Below are 22,746 nucleotides of genomic sequence, written 5' to 3' on the forward strand. Positions count from 1 at the left end.
CTACTCAAATTGCACAAGCCTGGAACAAACTTCCACTGAAAATTAGAAACCTGCCCTATATGCATAGCTTCTAAAAACTGTTGAAGGAAACCTTACAAAATTCATGGATTTGTACTCAATAGCCCTGCTTAACTTCCTTCTACCAACTGTTACTGCCTACTTACTTCCTCTTCCTACTCTTCTCATCTTAACTCCTCTTGCTTCCTGTCTTTTTCCCTGGCTTCTTACTCTCTTCCCCCATACCTAGTTTTCCTACCTCCTATGTTCATCTAGCTATCTCTTCTACTATCTTGGGCTTCTTCATCCGTACTTACTTAGATTCACCTTTTATTAAACTTCATATTTCTACTGACTTGCAATGTGTATGTATGTAATCTAATTTATAAAAAATGTATATTATATTATATATTTAATTATTATTCTGTATTCACTTACTCTCTGTTTGCAACAGTTTTTGTAACTTTACTTGTAATTTTTCTGTACAGGGCTTTCCCACAAGCCTCCGCTGAAAATGGGTTTTTGCTCAATCCAACATACCTAGTTAACAAATGTCAAATAAATAAACAAACAAAACAAACAGGTTTTGCAGCACATGGTTTCCCACTTGTACCAATTGATGCCTGATTGGGGTGGTGATAAGCCAGTCATTCAAATACAGAAACCCTCTGAATCGCTACAGCCTCAAGCGAGCTGCTACCACTGCCTGCATTTGCTGAACACCTTGGGGGGGGCTGTGGTGAGACCAAAGGGCAGTGCTATGAATTGGTAAACGACTGGCTCCCAGTCTGAAGTACCTTCTGGAGTGCCTGTTCATCTTGATGTGATAGACCTTCAAGATGCATACTACTGAGCACATCCACTTGTCCTTGTCCAGAAAGGGCAAAATGGACTGACCCATGACCATCCAGAGTTTCTTGTGCTGAACGGCTTTGTTTAGCACACAGAGATCTAAAACTGGTCTACAGTCCCCTGTCTTATTTGGCCCTAAAAAGAATCTTGAGTAAGTTCCAGACTCTATCTGGTCTGGAGGGACTTCCTGGATGACACTTTCTAGCAGCTTTTGTATTTCTAGCACTGCTACTTCCCTTTGACTGGGTGGAAATTCACCGATTATTTTGGTTATGGGGAGCGTGAAGGAAAAAGGAATAATATAATATAACCTCTGGAAACAATCCTATGCACCCAGGTATCTTCTGTTAAACTTTGCCAAGCTTCTTGGTGCAGGAATAAGTGACCCCTGACTGCCTCCAGAGGAAGGCAAATCGAGCCTCCATTCAGAACAGCTAAAAGGGTCCGACAGAAAAGGAAACCCTCAACTCTCTGTTTTGCGGGCCTCCTCTGCCACTGGGGCATAGTCTACCATAAAATCGCTCTCTCCCCTGCTCCTGGTGGGCAAAGAAGAAGGAACCATCAAAAGAAGCACCAACAAAAGATGACTTAAATGCAAAGCAAAAATCACAGAAATGTATCCAGGCAAGATTCCTAATGGAAATGCCTGAACCTGCTGCCCTTGAGGCGCCTTCCATAGCATGTGAGATGAGCCTTGTGGACAAATTAGCCATCAACTGAAGGGTAACAAACTGTGTGGCTACAGAAGATTGTACCTCTTCAGAAATGGCCCTAAGAAAGTTGGAAAGCCCCTTGATTAAGTCCCTTTGCAACCTTGTGAATTGTGCCAAACAGTTTAGGTGGCAAATGTCTCTGAAACATATACACGCTTCCCAAACCTGTCCAATGCCCTAGACTCCCTGTTAATATAAGGTGATCTCTGACCCCTGCTTTACTGGAAATGCTGCACATCCGCAAGTCAAATGGTACAAAGGTTCCTTGCACTAAAGGCCTAAACCTGACATGTGACATCAATAGAACCTGGTGGAGGGACAGATTTGTTTTCTAGAGGTTACCAAACCTTTAGAATAGACTCCCAATTTCACATCAAACAGAGCACCTCATTGGCCCTCTTCAAATACAATCTGGATGACTGGATGGGTAACTGTAAATTCACCCTGGGGGTTCCACCTGTGTCCCTCTTGGACAGGGGCAATAGGTGCTGATCATTGTAACAAGGGTAAATTTTGGCTAGGCTTGTAAGGGCCATCAGCCTAGTAACTTCCTATGATCCTATGAAGTCTGGATGAATAGGGGTGTGATAACCATCTTTTAAGTCTAGTGTTACCAGGAAACCTGAAAGAGGAAGAGGAGGCAACAGGTTGTGAAGTAACATAATTTTGCATTTGGGCACTATCACAAACAGGTTTATTTGGGCACTATCACAAACAGGTTTAGGAAAGAAAGATCCAGATCTGGTCTCCAAGCATTTTCTTTCTTTGGAACTAAGAACAGCCTTTAATAAAATCCTTTCTCCACCTGTGAAGGAGGAACTATTCCATCACTCTTCCCACTGCCATCTGTAACCTTTATGAATGATTTTCAGAACCAATTTGTCTGAAGCAGTCTGCTGCCAAGATAAAAATGGAGATTCAAGAAGAGAAAAGGGGATAGGGCGGGAGGAGGTCACAAGCTCTCCTGAACAGTCAGACTTGTTGGGAGTGCCCTTGGTTTTGAGAAGTTTGAGACTTATTTTGCAACCTCCTCCCCACTTCTTGACATCTGTTTACCAATCCATTAAAACACAACATCCCTAACTTTAAAATAACTTTCCTGCAGAGGAAAGTAATAAAGCATCAGTAAAAAATAAGAGAATGCAAAGTTGTTCCTCGAAGGGAACATATCTACCCAGCTAACGAAAGCACAAGCTGACAGTCGTCCTCAAAAGCCTCAGCATACGCTGGGTGCAAAGCCTTTCAGAGCTTTACTGCTGATGAACTTGGCTTTTAGTCAGCTCAGCTCAAGCTGCTTAACAGTATGGGCACTGGAAGGTGCCCTGAAGCTTTGGAAGCTGGCTGGCTGTTACATCCTTGGCAAGATGTAACCCATATAGCTAAGGCTACTGCAGCAGTGATCAATATGAAGAATATCTGAAGTCTTTCACTTTTAGAAAATAAATAAACTCACATTCAGATTAACAAGATGCGTTTCTTCCTCTGCTTGCTCTATATTAAGCAGAGCATCAGAAAAAAGAACTCACAAGTTCTGTATTTGCCCCCATCTTTATACACTCGCGATTAGGTCAGTACATAGTTTGCCAGAGGAGGATACTATACAGAGATAAAAAGGTGCTTTGATCCCCTTACCTTCCGAATGGGCTGGTCCTGCTTCAAGCCAGCTATAGCCCTGTCAATCAATCCCTCAACGGTAGAAAGAGCTGGTTAAGAAACAAAACCAGAGTATTACAAACTTCAGTAATGACAAAAGTGCACAGACAAAAAACTAATTCCCCAATTAAATGCTCAAATTAATTAGGATTCAAATAAACTATGAAAGCATTTAATAAATCACACAATCATATAAAGTACTGATGCGGTTATTAAATTATCACACAAACAATACACACTGCTGTGCTATGATAACATAGCGGCAGCAGCCAAGTAATCGTTCCACAGCATATTTTTGACACACATTCGCCCTACAATTATTACATACCTCCTTTCTGTGTGAATGCTGGTATTTCAAAGTCCACTTCTGGGATTCTAGTTGTTGCACTATCAGCCTTGACCACTTCTCTATTCAGATCCTAGAACATGAATTAAAACAAATTAATTCAAACTAAGGCAGCAAAAAATGCACCTACCCACAAACTACTGTACACAAGGTCAGTAAGACAGGTAACGAGAAAAAGGCCCAGCACACATAGCTATGGTTACAGTCTCCTTTTCCCAAGAGTACTTCTACTCTTTTGCTTTATTTCCCCCCACTCGAACCCCACCTGACAGCAAACTAGATCTCCCCATCATGCTTTTAACAGGTAAGCTAGCCCTGTGTTGTTGCGTCTTTCGGCTTTTCCCGGTTAGGGGTCGCCACAGCGGAACTCCGGTCCGCTAATGATTGGTAGTTAATTCTTACGTGCGAGTTACCAGCCCTGACGCACAGCCTTCAATGAAGGTACGCCCATTCACGCAAGTCTAAACGCAGAAGATGCTCTAGCTGAGAATCGAACCAGACAGCGTCTTACTGTGATGCGACAACGCTACCGCAGCACCACCACCGCGGTAAAAGTCTCAAACCATAAAGGGGGTGGTGGTGCTAAACATCAAATAAAAGGAACTATTAAAGCAACTGCACAGCGCCCCATAAACCAGGAAATACACACATATAAAACAACAGATTATCCAAAGACCTACAAGAAGTAAACCCTGACGTTCATACCGTCATTGCAAACTAGCAAAGATCAAAGTTTAAAAGTGGCAGAAGACTTGAAAATAAAATATTTATTAATTTACCAAGTAAATGTCATTACGTGCACCGCTTCTGATCTCTGCTTACAAGAGATTACTGGCGTGGTGGGACTTAACCAGTCACAGTAAATAAAACAAAATGTACAAATAATATTTAGCATTTATTTACTGGTGTAATGAACTGATCACCACATAACCTGTTTTAGCCAAGACCACGATGGTAAGTTTGCAAAAACAGAATTCAACATGCAATTAGGGACTATAAAAAAAGGAATGATGACAAACCAGAACTGGAATGGACTCACCAAACCAAAAAGAACAAAAACTCCGTAGGTGGTAGCAGTGGTTATAAGGCAGCCAGCAAGAAATAACTGAAACTGAAAAACTACTTTTAAGCCAAAAAAATAAAATCACAGAATAAATAGCACAAAGTCAAGTACTTTTGTCTAATTTACTAAGTCTTCCTCAGAACTATCTATACAATCAAAAACACATTTAACACTCTTCCTGTTTTGTAATACATCAGTCAACTTCCCCAATTAAAAGTGCTTCACAATTACCTAATACAGAACACCTACAAGCTCCTTAAATATCCAAACAAACAAAAAAGAAGTTATGTCTTACCATAACGTTTCGTCAGTGTTGTTCATCTTCTTTCATTCATCACTGATGGGTTCAGTTCCGAGCCCTCGGAACCAAGTTGGCCTTTTTACCAAGCTCGTGCCAGCCAAAAAACCCTCGAGCCAAGTCTCTACCCAGAAAGCCCTTCTCCCTGTTACCTCAGATTGAGTTTGCTACAGAAAAGAAAGTAAAGCTGAGGCCACTTCTGCGCAACTACCCTAGGGCACCACTTAGACCCAAAGCATCCCCCAGGAGCCTTTGGAGGGGGAAGAAGGGTGGGAAGTGATGAATGAAAGAAGATGAACAACACAGATGGAATGTTATGGTAAGACATAACTTCTTTGTCTGATGTTGTTAATCTTCTTTCCATTCATCACTGATGGGGCAGAATCCCAAGCTACCTTGAGGTCCATGGGCAGCCCTTATGGAAGAACATTCCTGAGTACCACTGAGCCGAAGGCAGCTCTCCCTCTGGAGACTTAGTCCAATTTGTAATGATTGATAAAGCTATGAGGCTTAGCCCAAGTAGCTGCTGCACAGATGTCATCCATGGAAGCCCTGGAATGGAAAGCTACAGATATTGCCATAGATCTAGTGGAGTGAGCTTTAATTTTTGGCATAGGCTCATTACTGAGGGAATAGATGAAATGTATGCAGTCCCCTAGTCATTTTGACAAAGTAACCTTAGAAACAGCCTCTCCCATTCTGGGCCAAGAACAGCAGATGAAAAGCTGTTCAGATTTACGGAGAGGTTTGGTCCTGTCTAGATAAATACGGATAGGTTTGGTCCTGTCTAGATAAAATCTCAAATGTCTAAGTACGTCTAAAGAGTGAAGGCAGTACTCTTCCTCTATTGGCAAAATTCGGAAAGAACACAGGTAGGTCAATGATCTGATTTATGGAGAATTCAGAAACAACTTTGGGGAGAAAGGATGGATTTGTCTGAAGTGATACTCTGTCTTTATGACTGACCAGATATGGCCTCATGATACACAATGCCTGCAGTTCAGAGACTCTTCTGGCAGACGTGATGGTTAAGAACAATGACTTCAAAGACAAAAACTTTAGGTCACACTGCGCAGCAAGTTCAAAAGTTTTCTGAGTCGAAGACTGAAGGACTAGAGTGAGGTTCCATGGTTCCACAGGCTGTCTGACAGGAGGCCTGATATGAGAAGTCCCCTTGAGGAAAGCCTTGCAAATGTGTACAGGGATAAGAGGGGTGCCATCTGCACCATTGTGGAAATTGTCACTAGATGTACTCGTACGGTAGAGGCAGAGGCTCCATTATCAAAAAACCTAGCCAAGTATTTTAGCACTGCAGTAACTGGAGTTGAATACAGGTCTAGCATGTTATCCTTGGACCAGATGGAGAATCTTTTCCATTTATCCTGGTAAAGTCCTCTGGTGGATGGTTTAAGAGAGTCCAGAATGATGTCTCGAACAGGTGAGGAGAGATTAGCTTGCCTGGCTACTAGTGGAAGTGGAGAAACCAAGCTGTCAGCTTGAGACTGGACAGATTTGGGGGACTCCACCCTTGGGGGTGAGTAATCAGATCTGGTAATGGGTCCAGATTCCACGGCGGGTATACTAGGTGAGGCTGAAGGAAGGGGAACCAAACTTGTCGAGGCCAGAATGGGGCTATGAGGATCACCATGCATCTCAATCGAAGAGCTTTCTTTAGAAATTGTGGGATCAGAGGGATGGGAGAATAAAAGTGTAAAGAAGTCCAGTGGGCCAATCGTGGATCAGAGAATCCCTTGATGACTCCCCTTCCAAGGGAAGTAGGGTGAAATAACTGCTGCGCTTGGTGTTTGATGGGCAGGAGAAAAGATTGCAGCAGGGCTGGCCCCAGTGGCTGAAGATTGCTGATGCCACCTCGGGGTTGAGGGATCACTCGTGAGGCATGAGGATGCATATGCTCAGCTTGTCCACAATCATGTTGGATGAGGATGCATATGCTCAGCTTGTCCACAATCATGTTGGAGTTCCCTGGGATATGTGTTGGTATTAGAAAGTGGTTGGAAGCTATCGCCCACTGCCAAATTCTCGTGGCTTCTCAACATAGGGGATAGGACTTGGTTCCTCCTTGCTTGTTGATATACCAGACCACTGACATATTGTCTGATTGAATTGCAACTGGAGACAAATGGAAGGCCTGCAATGCTAACAACACAGCTCTCAGTTCCAGAACATTAATATGCAGGGTGGGCCGCTGAGGTGGACCATGTGCCTTTAACAGTCTTTCCCGGGAAATGCCCCCCACCCAATCAGGGAAGCATCCGTGGTCACAATGGCTGTGGGTTGAGGAGACTGAAATAGACTGCTCCAAAGTTCTACGTCTGGCCTCATCCACCAAAGCAGGTCCTGTTTGCAGGAGTTGGTTATTCGAATCTGGTAACTGAGGGGGTGATAGTTTAGGAACCAACTGACACAGAAGGAGCCATTGCAGAATCCGCATGTGTAGCTTTGTTAGAAGCACTATTGGGATTGACGCTGCCATAGAACCTAGGGCCTGAAGAACTTCCCTTGCAAAAACTGTTTGTGAGAGTATCACTCGGAGCTGAAGCCTCAAATCGATGGAGTCTGTGAACTGGGAGTGATACCAGACAGGACTGAGCACTGAACACTGCTCCATTGAACTCTATTTGTTGTGTAGGGACAAGGTTTGATTTCTCCCAAAGTATCTTTATTCCCAGAGAGAGAGTATAATGTAGAGCTGTTACCAGAAGATGCTCTGTGGGGGCAGTAAGGAGCCAGTCGTCCAGATATGGAAACACCCGGAATCCTTTTAGTCTCAAGTGAGCTGTAACCACTGCCGTGCACTTCGTGAACACTCTGGGGGCTGTAGAGAGACCGAACGGCAGGGCACGGAATTGATAATAACTGGCTCCTAGCTGGAAGCAAAGCAGACTCCTGGAGCATTTGTCCATCTTGATGTGGTAATACGCATCCCAGATATCTATGGAGCACATCCAAATTGCCTTCCTTTAAAAAGGGGAGAATGGACTGAACCATGACCATCTGGAATTTGGTTTGGGTGACAGACTTGTTTAAGCTGCTGAGATCCATAATGGGTCTCCAGTCCCGTCTTTTTTGGCACCAAAAAGAATCTCGAGTAAAATCCGGATTCACGCTGATCTGCTGGGAATGGTTGGATGACTTTTTTGAAACGGCTTTATAATCTCTGAAACTGCTTCTTCCCTTTGACTGGGTTGTATGTCGGGAAGTTTTCTTGGGAAATTCAGCTGTCAGGAAAGGTGAATGGCGTAACCTCTGGTGATAATGCTCTGCATCCAACGATCAGTAGTGATGGATTGCCAGGCAGCTTGGTGCAGACAGAAATGACCCCTGACGGCTTCCAGAGGTAAGCAATCGAGCTGCTCCTCAGGAGTGATGATAAGGCTGTCCAGAGAAGGAATACCTGGAGCCCTAATGACGAGGACCCCCTCTGCCTCTATAGGGGCATCTTCCAGAATTGTTACCCCCTCTGCCTCTAGGAGTATCACCATGTGCAGCACAGAAGGGACTCAGAGATTTCTTATGCCACATCTTTGCACTCCTGCGATTCCCGGAGAAGGTACGTTGAGGGTTGGAAAACCGTAGGCCTACGGCAGACAGGGTCTTTCCATCTTGCTCGCACCCGGCTAGAGTGTCCTTCACTTTGACTCCAAAAAGGACAAAGCTTCTAAGGGAGCATTCAGAAAGGAAGACTTGAAGGGGTCCGCAAGGTCACAAATGTGCATCCAGGCATGACACCTCATAACAATGCCTGAACCTGCTGCTCTACCAGCCCCTTTGGTTGCATGCAACAGCAACCTCATGGACGAGTTTGATATTGATTCCAGGGTTGCGAGCTTCAAGGCCACTTTGTCCCTGACCCAGTCAGACAACTGTCCTGTGAGTGACCCAGAGAGTTTGGAGATCCCTCTGGAGCCTCGTAAAATGTGCCAAATAATTCAGGGACAGTATGGCAAAGGTCCCCGATCCAAAAACACGCTTCCCCAAGTCTGTACCCCCGCCTGGGATTCCCTGTTGGACGGGTGGACAGTGGGACTTTCCTCAGCCAAGTTTGTGGCCGCCGCAACCACCATACCATCAACTAGCAACCCCTTGGACCAATGCAGGTTCTCCTCGGGAAGGGAAAGAATTTTGTCTGGTCTCTGAGGGATCGCCTCAATGGAATCAGGGTTCTTCCAAGCACACTGCACGACGAGCTCATCGGCAGGCGGAGTCACCCAAGATGTAGAAGGCCGGGCGCAAAAAGCCTGCAGGAACACGGACTCCTCAGACGAAAGGTTGGAGGGCTTCCAGTCACTTCTCTGCTTTAACATTTCCAAGAAGTCTCTTAAGGAGACATCATCAGGAGGTGACCGTAGGGACCCTTCACCATCATCATAATCCATGTCTTTTGTTAAGGACTCCTCGGGCGAGTCCATGTGCTTCCTCTTGCACGTCTTCTTTCGAGGGAGCTCCTCAGTGGGGGTCTCTGATGATGATGCAAAATAGCAGGTACCCCAAACAGGGGTGTGTCTTGTGGCTTCTCTGCCTGGTGTCTCAGGGGGGTGGTCTGTGACAGCTGTAGCTCAGGGGGTGAAAACTGGGGTTCCGACATCGAAAGAGTGCTGCCAGAAGCAAGAGCCCTCTCCATCGTGCGGAAGGCAGGCCCGCCCGGAACCGAGAAAGACAACCTTGGGACCAGGGTCACACCTGCTCAGACGAAACTGCCCCCTCTGATGGAGCCTCAAGCAGGATCGGCACAGACATGGCTATCGGCACCAAGGAAGTAACAGAGGAGAGAGGTGGCTCTGTACCCCATGTCGACACGCCCGTCCCCCAACCACCAGATCCGTCTTCGGTTCCCGCTGAACCAGTCCTTCCTCAAATGGACAAACTCTGAGACAGCGTGAGATGCACCGTAGGTGCCAAGGTGATGGGTTCCAAGAAAGATATTGGAGCAGAAGGCTTCGGAACCAAGATGGTCGAAGGAGTGTAAAATGGAGTCCGTGGATAAGGCAACCCAGGTCCTGCAGGTGAATGTGTCTTAGAAAGTGAGGGAATCCCCCTGGCTAACAACAGCTGGTCTACAAGACGCACCACGTCATGTTCAGAAAGGCCCCTGGTGGATCTAGTGGATACTCCGGAAGGGGACGCTTGGCCCAGAAATGGATCTACAGAGGGGGAGTATTGGGTCCGTGATGCAAGGTCTGCTGGCCCCGAAGTCTCTAGTTTCGAGACCGGAAGTAAAATGGTCAAATCCAGTGAGGTCGGTACAACGCTTGGTGCCGAAGTGGCACTCTGAGCTGAAACGGTCAGTTCCAAAATGGAAACTAATGATGTAGTCGAAGGTGTGCCCTGAGCCAAAGTGGCCACAGGTGCCAAAGTCGAAATAGGCGTAATAAGGTCTATGACTGCTGCCGGAGGCAGGAAGGCTGCCGTAAAGTACAGTTGTGTACACTTACCATAAATGTAGATGTTCGAGTGTATTCACTGTTGCAGTCATTACATTAGGGTAATCTGCTAGCAGGTTGCCCTCAGTCAGCCTGAATACCAAAGTCTTGGTTCCTGCATCAGTTGCCATCTCCTCTTCCATGATGTCAGGTCGTCAGGGGTATACAACATGCAGCCGATGCTATTTTATTTAGTTTTTCTTGCCCCAGATGTCAGGTGCCCCCCAAATGGGGAGCAAAAAAAATAAAATTTTATATATATATATATATATATATATATATATATATATATATATATATGAATAAACAAACAAACAGCAATATATATGTAAATGCACTAATAGCAACATAAACTTCCTTTATCTAAAAGCAAATACACCACAAAGGCTTTAGAATATAGTGAAGGAAAGAGAAGTTCTAGAAAAAAGGGGGAAGGCGGGTGGGTAACCCGGACTGCAACAGTGAATACACCCGAACATCTACATTTAAGGTAAGTGTACACAACTGTACTATGTTCTTCGTATTTCACTGTTGCAGTCATTACATTTGGGTAGAATCCCAAAGCTATGGATGGGAGGATGGAACTAAATAGCATTAGGAGTGGCTATAAGGCCCTGCAGAACTGCAGTGGCAAAGCCTGCCCTGGACTTAGAGAAGAGGGGTAAATGATAATGCTTTGTAAAAGTATGAGCAGAACTCCAAGTAGCAGCTTCTAGAACGTCTTTGGTTGGAACTCCTATGAGAAAGGCTGCTGAGGTAGAGACAGCATTGGTGGAATGTGACCTGATTCCCTTGGGCACCGGTTTACCATGATGCAAGTATCAGAAACCAATGCAGTGACTTATCCACTTAGAAATAGTCTGCTTTGATATAGCCCTCCCCTCTGATCCTGCAGCAAATGCCACCAGTAGTTGCTCAGACTTTCTTAGAGATTTGGTCCTGTTTAAATAGAATCTTAGTGGTCTGTGTACGTCCAATGAATGCAGAATCCGCTCCCCCTTGTTCTGCGGATTTGGGTAAAATGTTGGCAGGTGAATAGTTTGGTTAAGAGTAACACTGGATACCACCTTAAGCATAAAGGAAGGATTGGTCCTGAGGGACACCTTGTCCGGGTGAAATGTAATAAAAGGCTCCACAGCCATGAGGGCCTGTAGTTCTGAAACCCTCTTGCTGAAGTGATTGCCAAAAGGAAAGCTGTTTTCCAAGATAAAAACTTTATATTTGCAGTATCTGCTGGTTCAAAAGGAGGAAGGGTGAGTTTTTCCAGCACAAAATTGAGGTCCCATGCAAGAGTTGGTGATGATCTGGGAGGCCTTAAATTTTTGGCCCCTCTAAGATACTGTTTTAGCAGAGGATGGGAAAAGATCGGAGGCTCTGTTGTAATGAGCCAAGATGGCACAGACATGGATCTTTATTGAAGAAAAAGATAGGCCCTTGTCAAGCATCTCAGTCAAGTATTGTAAAATTTGAGGAATATTTGGTTTTGCTGTGTCCATTCCTTGTGCTTGGTTCCAAGCACAGAATCTCTTCCATTTATCGGTATAAGATTTTCCCGTACTAGGCCTTCTGGCTTCCAAAATGACATCCACCACAGATTTACTGAGAGGTGTTGTTTGAATAATTACATGATCAGCCATGCTGCCAGGTTCAGAGTTTGGAGCAGAGTGTGCAGAATTTGATTGCTCTGCTGAGACAGTAGATGAGGTATTTGAGGCAAGTACCAAGGAGGGAGTTGAGACATATTCCTTAGAATTAGGTACCAGTACTGGCGAGGCCAGTCTGGGGCAATTAGGATAATTTTTGGTTTTTCCTGTCTGACCTTTAGTAAGATCTAGGGGAGAAGAGGCAGAGGAGTAAAGGCGTAAACTGTTTTTTACAACTGAAGGATAGGGCATAAGGATAGGGCATCCACTTTCCATGCTTGTCTGTGATAAGTCCTTGTGCAGAATTTGTCCAGTTGATAATTTTGGGGAAAGGCAAATAGATCTATGTCTGGGCTTCCCCATTTTTGTGTTACCATGTTGAAGACTTGTGGATCTAGTTTCCATTCGTGAGGGTCCATAAGATTTCTGCTTAGGTCGTCTGCCAGAGTACTTTGTTTTCCTGGCAGGAATTGTGCTTGAAGATGCACTCGGTAAGTCAAGGCTGTCTCTCACAATGCCATGGCTAGTCTGCAAAAGGGGTAGGAATGTGTACCCCCCTACTTGTTTATGTACCACATAACCGTGGTGTTGTCCGTCTTTATCAGTAGTTGTCCTGGATGAAGTAAGTCCTTGAAGGCTGTCAGGGCATTCTGAAAAGCTAGCATCTCTTTCTGGTTGATACGCAGATGCATTTGTTTTGGGCTCCATATGCCCTGAATGCATCTCCCTGCCAGGTGGGCCCCCCAAGCATAGTCTGATGCATCCGTAGTTAGGGTTTGGGTGGCAGGGGGTAGAGTGAAAGACTGTCCCTTGTTTTGGTGATACGTCTCTGCCCACTAAAGAAACTCCTGTTGTAGGCAGGGAATGAGAGGAATCATTGTTTCCAGACTGTGACAATGATGACTCCATAAACTTTTTAGATACCATTGAAGTTTCCTCATATGCAGTCTTGCATATGGAATTAGTAGAATGCAGGATGCCATGAAACCCAAAGCCTGCAGAATTTGTCTTGCAGATAAAGTACAGTTTTGTACCTACCATAAATGTAGATGTTCGAGTGCTAATACAGCTGCAGTCATAACAGATGGGTTCTCCTACCGTCAGGCGGGTCCTCGGTCGGCCGAATTCCAAAGTCTAGGTCCGGCGTCGGTTGTCATCGCTTCTTCCCTGACGTCAGTGCGACAGGGGTATAAAAGAACCAGCCGACGCCATTTTCTTCAGTTTTTCTTGCCCCGGATGTCAGGTGCCCCCAGAAGGAAGGCAATACATAAATTTATGTAATAAAGCAATGCAATATAATCAAAATAAAGTAGTTGCAAGCAAATACACCATAAATGAATACCCCAATCAGGTTGTAAGAGGAGGTGTTAGCCAAAAGGCCTGTCCCAAGAGGGGAAGGAGGGAGGGAAAAGTACAGTTTTGTACCTACCATAAATGTAGATGTTCGAAGATCCACATTGCTGCAGTCCTTACATATGGGTAGTCCGCTGTCCTCGGTCGGCCCGAATACCAAAGTATTAGGCTGACGTCGGTCAAGGCGCTTAAAACTGACATCAGGACGTCAGGGTACAAAAGCGCATGACCGACGTCATTTCCTCAGTCTTTTCTTGCCCCAGATGTCAGAAGGCCCTAAAAAGAAAGGCCAAAGCCAAAAAACAGCAAAGACCAACCAACCACCCCTGCACTAACCATATTTACAATATTTACAACCCAGACCACACAACCACCTCTAACTACAGAGGGGAATGAGGGAGGGTAAATTGGACTGCAGCAATGTGGATCTTCGAACATCTACATTTATGGTAGGTACAAAACTGTACTATGTTCTTCATCTCACATTGCTGCAGTCCTTACATATGGGTAGAATCCCAAAGCAGAGGTAAGGGAGGATGGCAAAACTATAAGGCATTAGGAGCTGCCAAAATGCCCTGTAAAATTGCAGTGGCAAAACCAGCCCTAGACTTAGAGTAAAGTGGAAGGTGGTAATGCTTAGAGAAAGTATGCACTGAACTCCAAGTAGCTGCCTCCAAAATATCTTTAGTAGCCACCCCCCTTAAAAAAGCTGTAGAAGTGGCAGTAGCCCTAGTGGAATGAGGCCTAATCCCAGCTGGAATCTCCTTACCATGATGGGAATAACAGAAAGCAATACAAAAACCAATCCACTTAGAAATAGTTTGTTTTGAAACAGGTTTGCCCTGAGAACCCAAAGCAAATGAAACAAACAACTGCTGAGACTGCCTGAACCCTTTAGTTCTGCTCAAATAATATCGCAACTGTCTGTGTATATCCAAAGTGTGCAAAATCTTCTCCCCTTTATTTTGGGGGTTTGCATAAAAAGTAGGCAAATGAATAGTTTGGTTTAAAGCCACACTAGAAACCACTTTAGGCATAAAGGAAGGGTTAGTGCAAAGACACCCTATCCTTGTGGAAAATTAAGAAAGGCTCAACCACCATAAGGGCCTGTAATTCAGAAACCCTTCTCGCAGAGGTAATGGCTAACAAAAAAGCAGTCTTCCATGATAAATATTTCAACTCGGCAGTAGCTGCAGGCTCAAAAGGTTGTAGAGTGAGTTTCTCCAACACAAAATTGAGATCCCAAGCAGGAGTAGGAGCTCTACGTGGGGGTCTTATATTCTTTGCCCCTCTAAGGAATTGCTTAAACAAAGGATGAGAAAATAATGGTGGGTCACAGTCGTAGTGAGCAGAAATTGCTGCAGCATGAACCTTTATAGAGGAGAAGGACAAACCTTTGTCCAATAACTCAGTAAGGTATTGAAGAGCAACACTCAAATTAGGTTTAGAAACATCAAAGTCCTTTGCTGTACTCCAAATTAAAAATCTCCTCCATTTATCTGCGTAAACTTTCCTTGTACTAGGCCTTCTGGCCTCCAAAATAACATTCAAAACTTGTTGTGGAAGCTGAGACCCTCCAGGGTTTAAAACAGAATATGCCAGGCTGTCAGATGCAGAGAGTGAAGTTTGACATTGAGTAAATGACTGTTCTCCTGAGACAGCAGGTGAGGAATCGAAGGCAAAGGCCATGGAGGCTCCTGCACAGACTTCTCAGTAATGGGTACCAGTGCTGTCGAGGCCAATCCGGAGCTATTAAAATCATGTTTGGCTTGTCCTGTCTGACCTTCAGGAGTACCTTTGGGAGGAGAGGCAGAGGTGGAAAGGCATACACGTGAAGATTGCTCCAATTGAATGAGAGAGCATCCACTTTCCAAGCTGTGGGATGAAACCTTTTTGTGCAAAACTTTGGCAGCTGGTAATTTAGTGGAAAAGCGAACAGATCTATGTCTGGAGTTCCCCATAACACTGTCAATTTCTGAAATACATGAGGATCCAATTTCCACTCGTGGGGATCCATAATTTGTCTGCTCAACACATCTGCTAAGGAGTTCTGTGCTCCTGGCAGAAACCTTGCCTGAAGATTTAGCTGTAAACTGAGAGCAGTCTTCCACAAAATCATTGCTTGTCTGCATAGAGGATATGAATGCATCCCCCCTTGCTTGTTGATGTACCACATGACAGTTGTGTTGTCTGTTTGAATCAACACCTGCCCTGGAAGAAGTAAATCCTTGAAAGCTATCAATGCAAATTGGACTGCTAACATCTCCTTCAAGTTGATATGTAAATGTTGAAGTCTGGCAGGCCACGTGTCTTGCACCCATTTTCCATTTAGATGAGCTCCCCAAGCTTTGTCTGAGGCATCTGTCGTTAGAATCTGACTCGCCTCTGGCCGGGTCACAGAGAGTCCCTTGTTTAGGTGACATTCCTGAGCCCACCACAAAAATTCCTTTGAATGCAAGGTATTATCTGAATGACAGTGTCCATATCTTGGCAGTGCTGTGTCCATACATTTTTGAGATACCATTGTAGCTTCCTCATATGCAATTTGGCATTGGGAAGTACCAGAATACAAGATGCCATGAACCCCAAGGCTTGAAGGACTGTCCTTGCAGTCAGCCTGGACTGACGAGACAATTGGTGGAAGATTCTTTTGTTTGTCCGGGGTCAAAAAGGCCATCTGGGATGCTGTATTCAGTCTCACACCCAGAAAGCACATGTCCTGAGAGGGTACTAGACTGGACTTTATTTCGTTCACAGAATACCCCAGGCATCTTAACACTGCCATCACATACTGTAAATGATGAAGAAGTTCGTCCTTTCCTTGGGCCAGAATCAGGCAATCGTCCAAATAAGGATAGATTTGTATTCCTCTTAGCCTGAAGAAAGCTACCACTGGAGCCAGAACCTTCGTGAATACTCTGGGCGCAGTAGATAAGCCAAAGGGCAATGCAGAGAACTGATAATGAGAAGTCCCAGCCAAAACGCAGATACTTCCTGCAACTGAGCCTGATAGGAACATGAAGGTAAGCCTCCTTGAGATCCAGAGTCACCATCCAGTGATCTTTGCCCAGCAGAGGTAAAAGCTGTTGTAACGTCAACATTTTGAACTTGGGAATGTCCAGATATGTGTTGAGGATAGATAAATCCAAAATTGGTCTCCACGTGTTCCCTTTCTTTGGTACTAGAAACAGGCGAGAATAAAATCCTAGGCCCACTTCTGGCAGAGGGACCGGTTGTATGGCCCCTATTTGAAGTAGTAGAGAAATTTGTTTGTGAGCCTCTAGTCTTTGCTGAGGAGGAACGTCTGGCATGCCTTTGAAAGGAGGCAAGGTATGGAAATAAAACTTGTAACCTTGGTGTATGATATCCAATACCCATTTGTCTTGGGTAATCAAAATCCAATTTTCCTTGAAGAGTGCCAACCTTCCTCCCAAAGGTGCTGCCAGGCAAGAAGGATCTGGCAGCTGAAAAAGTAGGTCATTGGGCCTGTTTACGAAAGGACTGGCCCCTGCCCTCACCGAAGATTGTGCAGGTGAACTCCTGTTCTAGGTCTGAAAGAACTCTGAGCTCTGCCCCTACCACGTCTAGATCTACCCCTAGACTGAGAATCATAAGAAGGATCGTCCACCCCTTAGCAGGCCAATTCCTACTAAACTTCGGAGGCTGAACTTGCAAAAAATCTTTAACAGCCTGCATAGATTTAGCCTTGTCTTCCATTTTCTTCAAGACTGACTCCACAGGTGAACCAAACAACACATCAGACTGCAAAGGAGCATCCAAAATCCTTGTCTTAACATGGTCAGATAAATTCTGATCCTTCAGCCAGGCGTGCCTGCGAAGAACTGAACCAGTGGCAGCCACCCTAGACGAGGCCTGCACAGCATCAAAACCACATTGTAAAGAATGCTTACCCACCTGTTCAGAGATATGCACCAAATCTTGTAATTCTTTACACTCAATGCCTTCCGCCAGAGCATCCACCTTAGACTTCAATTGAGAAAGAAGAAAGTTTTGATATTTCAACATATGAAACTGGCAATTCAAAGCCCTCATAGCTAAGGTAGAAGATGTATAGACCTTCTTTCCCCATCTATCCAAAGCTCTGGCCTCTTTATCTAGAGGAACCGGATTTTTACAACAGAGGCCTTGACACCCTTAGGTCCCTGACTAATAGTTTCTGGGTCCGCCCTAGGACTCTTATAAAGATATTTATGAGCCTCAGGCACCCTGTAATACCTATCCGGTTTAACAGGCAGGAGGCAGAGAATCAGGATTAAGTGAAGCCTCTGAAAACACATCTTCCACAACATCCAGAACAGGGGTATAGCCAAGGGCCTATGTTGGGGTAAAAGCAAAATTCCTAAGCCTTTTCCGAGAATCAGAGAAGTCCTGACCTTCCCACTTAAAATGTTCCCTCATAGAATGAAGTGTCTCTGAAAAAGAAAAATCCTCTGGAGGAGAAGCAGAAGGAGTGGAATCATCTGCATCAGAATCAGAATAAGGAGAGTACTCCGCAAGTCTTCAGCCGAAGACTCTGAAACATCCGAAGCCTGCTCAAAACTTCCCAACTCTGGCTCCACCCTAGGCCTCTTATCAGGAGGGGGCAAAGAACCTCTAATCAGAGTAATCAAATCTTCTGCCATTTTAAGCATGTGCTTCTTAGGCACAGACCCTGCTGAACTAGGAGTGACACCAACAGAAGCTAAACCTGGCCTGCCTCTGGGAGAAGCCTTGGAAACAGAAGGAGAGGGCCTAACCACCCTAGGAAGGGAGGGGAGTACAGTAACCTGAGAAGCCCCTTCAGCCTGACCTGCCTCCTGAGAGGCCACATCCTGCAAAATCAAAGTCTCCCCCTGAGACTCCAGAGAAGTCTCCGTTGGAACCACCGGTTCCACAGAAGCCTCTAAAGAACCGGCGTCCGGAACGGACGACTCATCTTGCCTGGGTTTAACTGTTTTGTCTTTGCGCTTCTTCGTAGAAGCGGGCGCCAGAGAGTCTGACGGCATATTATAATTGCACCGCTTACCGAAGACCAGCCTAGCACAATCTAACCTTCGCTTAATAGTGCGCTTATTGAACCTAGCACAAAAGCGACACCCAACAACGTCGTGCTCAGGCCCCAAACAAGGAATGCACAAAGAATGATAATCCCTATGCGGTATCTGTTTCCCACAAGAAATACAGTTATTCACTTTTTCTGACATCCGGTAAAACACTGAGGCAAGAAAAAACCAAAATATTCCCCAACGGGGTACTTAGCCAACTTGGATTCGGTCTGAAACTCCGAACTCGAAAAATTTCAGAACGCCGAACGGCACTTGCAACGCTGCTTCTGCATCGGACCATGCGGCAAAAAAGACTGAGGAAATGACGTCGGTCATGCGCTTTTGTACCCTGACGTCCTGATGTCAGTTTTAAGCGCCTTGACCGACGTCAGCCTAATACTTTGGTATTCGGGCCGACCGAGGACAGAGGACTACCCATATGTAAGGACTGCAGCAATGTGAGATGAAGAACATCCTGGACTGCAGCTGTATTAGCACTCGAACATCTACATTTATGGTAGGTACAAAACTGTACTATGTTCATCGTGCATACAGCTGCAGTCATAACAGATGGGTAGAATCCCAAAGCTAAGAATGGGGTGGTAGGCACTAGGTGGAACTAGGAGGAGCCAGGATGCCCTGCAAGACTGCAGTGGCAAAGCCTGCTCTAGTTTTGGAGTATAATGGTAGGTGGTAGTGCTTGGAGAAGGTGTGCACAGAACTCCAAGTGGCAGCTTCCAAAATATCTTTGGTAGGAACTCCTCTGAGGAAAGCTGCAGAGGTAGCTGTGGCCCTTGTGGAGTGAGATCCGATGCCTGCAGGTACAGTTTTACCATGAAAAGAGTAACAAAAGTGTATGCAGTGGGCTATCCATTTTGAGATTGTCTGTTTGGAAATTGGCTTCCCTTGAGCTCCTATAGCATAGGACACAAAGAGCTGTTCTGATTTTCTGAAAGGCTTTGTTCTGTCCAAATAATAACGCAGCTGTCTGTGGATGTCCAAGGAATGTAGTAATCTCTCCCCTTTGTTTTGAGGATTAGGGTAAAAGGTAGGTAAGTGGATAGCCTGATTCAAAGCTACCCTGGATACCACCTTTGGCATAAAGGATGGGTTGGTTTGTAAGGAAACTCTGTCCTGATGGAAGATGATGAAAGGCTGCACAGCCATGAGGGGGCTTGTAGTTCCGATACCCTGCGAGCTGAGGTGATAGCCAGACGGAAAGTTGTTTTCCAGGACAAATATTGCAAATCTGTTGAGGCAGCTGGCTCAAAAGGAGGCAAGGTCACCTTTTCTAGAATGAAATTGAGGTCCCAAGCAGGTATTGGTTGTTTCCTTGGGGGTTTTATATTCTTAGCCCCTCTGAGGAACTGTCTTAAGAGGGGATGAGAGAATAAAGGTGGATCAGTGTTGTATTCTGCAGAAATGGCGGAGGCATGGATTTTGATGGAGGAGAATGAAAGTCCACTGCTTAGCAGCTCAGCTAGATACTGTAATATTTGAGGTAAATTCAGTTTTCCAGGATTCTGGCCCTTTTTCTCATTCCAGGCACAAAACCGTTTCCATTTTGCGGAGTAAGCTTTTCTAGTAGACGGCCTTCTGGCCTCCAAAATAACATCCTGCACCTCCTTGGACAGTAGGGTCTGTTGTGATGTTAAGGAATCTTCCATGCGGCCAGATTGAGTGTTTTCAGCTGACTGTGAAGAGTTTTGAAGCTGTGCTGAGTCAGAAGAAGAAGCAATAGAGGTAGGGTCCATGGTGGGGAATGCGTCAGGCTCCTCAGGAGTGGGTACCAGTGCTGTCTTGGCCAGTCTGGAGCAATGAGAATCATCTCTGGTCTGTCTGCTCTGGTTTTTAATAGAACTTTGGGCAGCAGAGTAAGAGGTGGAAAGACAAACTGTCATTGTTGTCCAACTGAAAGAGAGAGCGTCCACTCTCCAGGCCTGTGGATGAAAAGTCCTTGAGCAGAATTTTGTCAATTGGTGATTTTTGTGGGAGGCAAAGAGATCTATGTCTGGCCTTCCCCATGCTTGAATTATCTCTGCAAAAACTTGAGGATGCAACTTCCCTTCGTGTGGATCTATCATATTTCTGCTTAGGTTGTCTGCCAGCGTGTTTTCCTTGCCTGGCAAGTACTGTGCTTGAAGTTCGATTTGTAATTCCAGAGCCATGTTCCAAAGTGACATGGCCAGCCTGCATAGGGGGTATGAATGGGTTCCTCCCTGTTTATGTACCACATTATTGATAAGGACAGATACCACCACAGTAGTTGACCTGGATGCAGAAGGTCTTTGAAAGCTATAATAGCATTTATTACTGCTAGCATTTCCTTTTGATTGATGTGAAGGTGCTTTTCTTTTTGGGACCATTTGCCCTGAATGCACCGATCTGTCATGTGCGCCCCCCAGGCGTAGTCCGAGGCGTCTGTTGTGATGACTTGATTTGCTTAATGCTTGCAGAATGGGAGACCTGTGTTTGTTTGGCATGCTTGAGCCCACCACATAAATTCCTTTTGAAGACATGGAATTAGTGGTATTATTGTTTCCAAACTGTGGCTGTGTTGAGACCATAGGTTTTTCAGGTACCATTGAAGTTTCCTCATATGCAGCTTTGCACATGGGATTAGTAGGATGCAAGATGCCATGAATCCCAGAGCCTGCAGGATTTTCCTTGCAGTCAGCCTGGTGAAATTTGCTAGTTTTCTGAAGTATTGAGTTAGTTGCCCCTGTTTCTCTGGCGTAAGGTAGGCCATCTGGGTGTTTGTGTCCAAGTTGGCACCCAGGAAAATTATTTTTTGAGAGGGTATTAGCCTTGATTTCTTTTTGTTGGCTGTGTACCCCAGAGAATTCAACAGCAATATTACAAAAGCCAGATTTTCAGAAGTATGTGCTTGCTGTCCGCTTGGATCAGGCAATGGGTATATTTGTATCCCTTGAAGTCTGCAGTAGGCAATTACTGATGCCAGGCATTTCGTGAATACTCTGGGCGCAGTAGATAAGCCAAAGGGCAATGCAGAGAATTGATAATGGGTTGAACCTGCAAGAAATCCGAGGTATCTTCTGCAATTTTGTCTGATTGGGACATGCAGGTATGCCTCCTTGAGGTCCAATGTTACCAGCCAAGACTCCTTGCCCAGCATGGGAAGAAGCTGCTGTAATGTGAGCATCTTGAATTTTGGTACGAGTAAAAATGTGTTTAGGATGGATAGGGCCAAAATAGGTCTCCAATCTTTTCCCTTCCTTGGTACCAGGAATAGTCTGGAATAAAAACCTTGACCTTGTTCTTGAGTAGGTACCTCTTGAATAGCTTTCATGTCAATGAGATCTGAAATTTGTCTTTGTGCCTCTGCCCTTTGATTGTGTGGCAGGTTTGGCATGCCTCTCATTTTTGGAAGGGTGTGAAAATGAAATCTGTAGCCTCTGTTTATAATGTCCAGGATCCATTTGTCTTTTGTGACAATATGCCAATTTTTCGAAAATAATGCCAGTTTTCCGCCTAAGAGTGCTGCCATTTGAGCCTTGCTTGGCATGCAAAGGGGAAAGTCATTGGGCTTGCTTTCTGAATGGCTGTGAACTATCCTCACCACCTCTTTGTGTAGGAGCTTACCATTGTCTGCCTCTAAACGATCCTTGAGATTGCCCTCTGCCCCTCGGGCGCCTGTTTCTACCTCTTTGGGGTCCGTCCGTGGCTGGAAAGGACCAATTTTTGGAAGGCCAATTTCTACTGAAACGTGGAGGTTGTACCTGTAGAAAATCTTTCACGGTTTGCATTGATTTAGCCTTTTCCTCCATTTTCTTTAATACCTCCTCAGCTTTAACACCAAATAATACATCCTTTTGTAGAGGGACATCTAGTAATTTAGCTTTGACATGATCTGGTAAGGTTTGCTCCTTGAGCCAGGCATGTCTACGTATGACTGATCCTGTAACAGCAGCTCTACAGGAGGCCTCTAGAGCATCAAAACCACATTGCAAGGTATGTTTACCCACTTGTTCTGCACTATGCATCAAATTCTGCAACTCCAAGTCTGGTTGTTCAGGTTGTGACATTTTGCTTCTCAACTGTGATAACAGAAACTGTTGGTACTTTAACATATGGAACTGGCAGTTTAATGCCCTCATGGTTAAGGTGGCCGAGGTGTATACCTTTTTTCCCCACCTTTCTAAAGATCTGGAATCTCTCTCTGAAGGTAATGGATTTTTAGCAGTGGAGGCCTTAATTCCCTTGGGGCCCTGTGAGATAGTTTCTGGGTCAGCCGCATGGCTTTTGTATAAAAATTGGTGCGAGTCAGCCACCCGGTAGTATCTGTCAGGCTTGACTGGGGCTGGAGGTAAAGAGTCCTGGT

The 22,746-nt window shown here is 45.1% G+C and overlaps 1 protein-coding gene across 1 annotated transcript in view; it reads right to left on the bottom strand.

Annotated features, from left to right (window-relative positions):
• ZPR1 (ZPR1 zinc finger) overlaps window positions 1-22,746 on the bottom strand; it is a gene marked incomplete in the record, with an annotated part of 429,568 nt that overhangs the window by 330,004 nt on the left and 76,818 nt on the right. Inside the window, 2 exon segments of the mRNA XM_044081157.1 lie at window positions 3,195-3,265; window positions 3,544-3,634. Of these exon segments, the coding sequence (XP_043937092.1) occupies window positions 3,195-3,265; window positions 3,544-3,634 (162 nt within the window).

This window comes from Protopterus annectens, chromosome 8.part0 (genome assembly GCF_019279795.1).
Source record: "Protopterus annectens isolate FY-2018-M chromosome 8.part0, PAN1.0, whole genome shotgun sequence".
Lineage (NCBI taxonomy): Eukaryota > Metazoa > Chordata > Ceratodontiformes > Protopteridae > Protopterus > Protopterus annectens.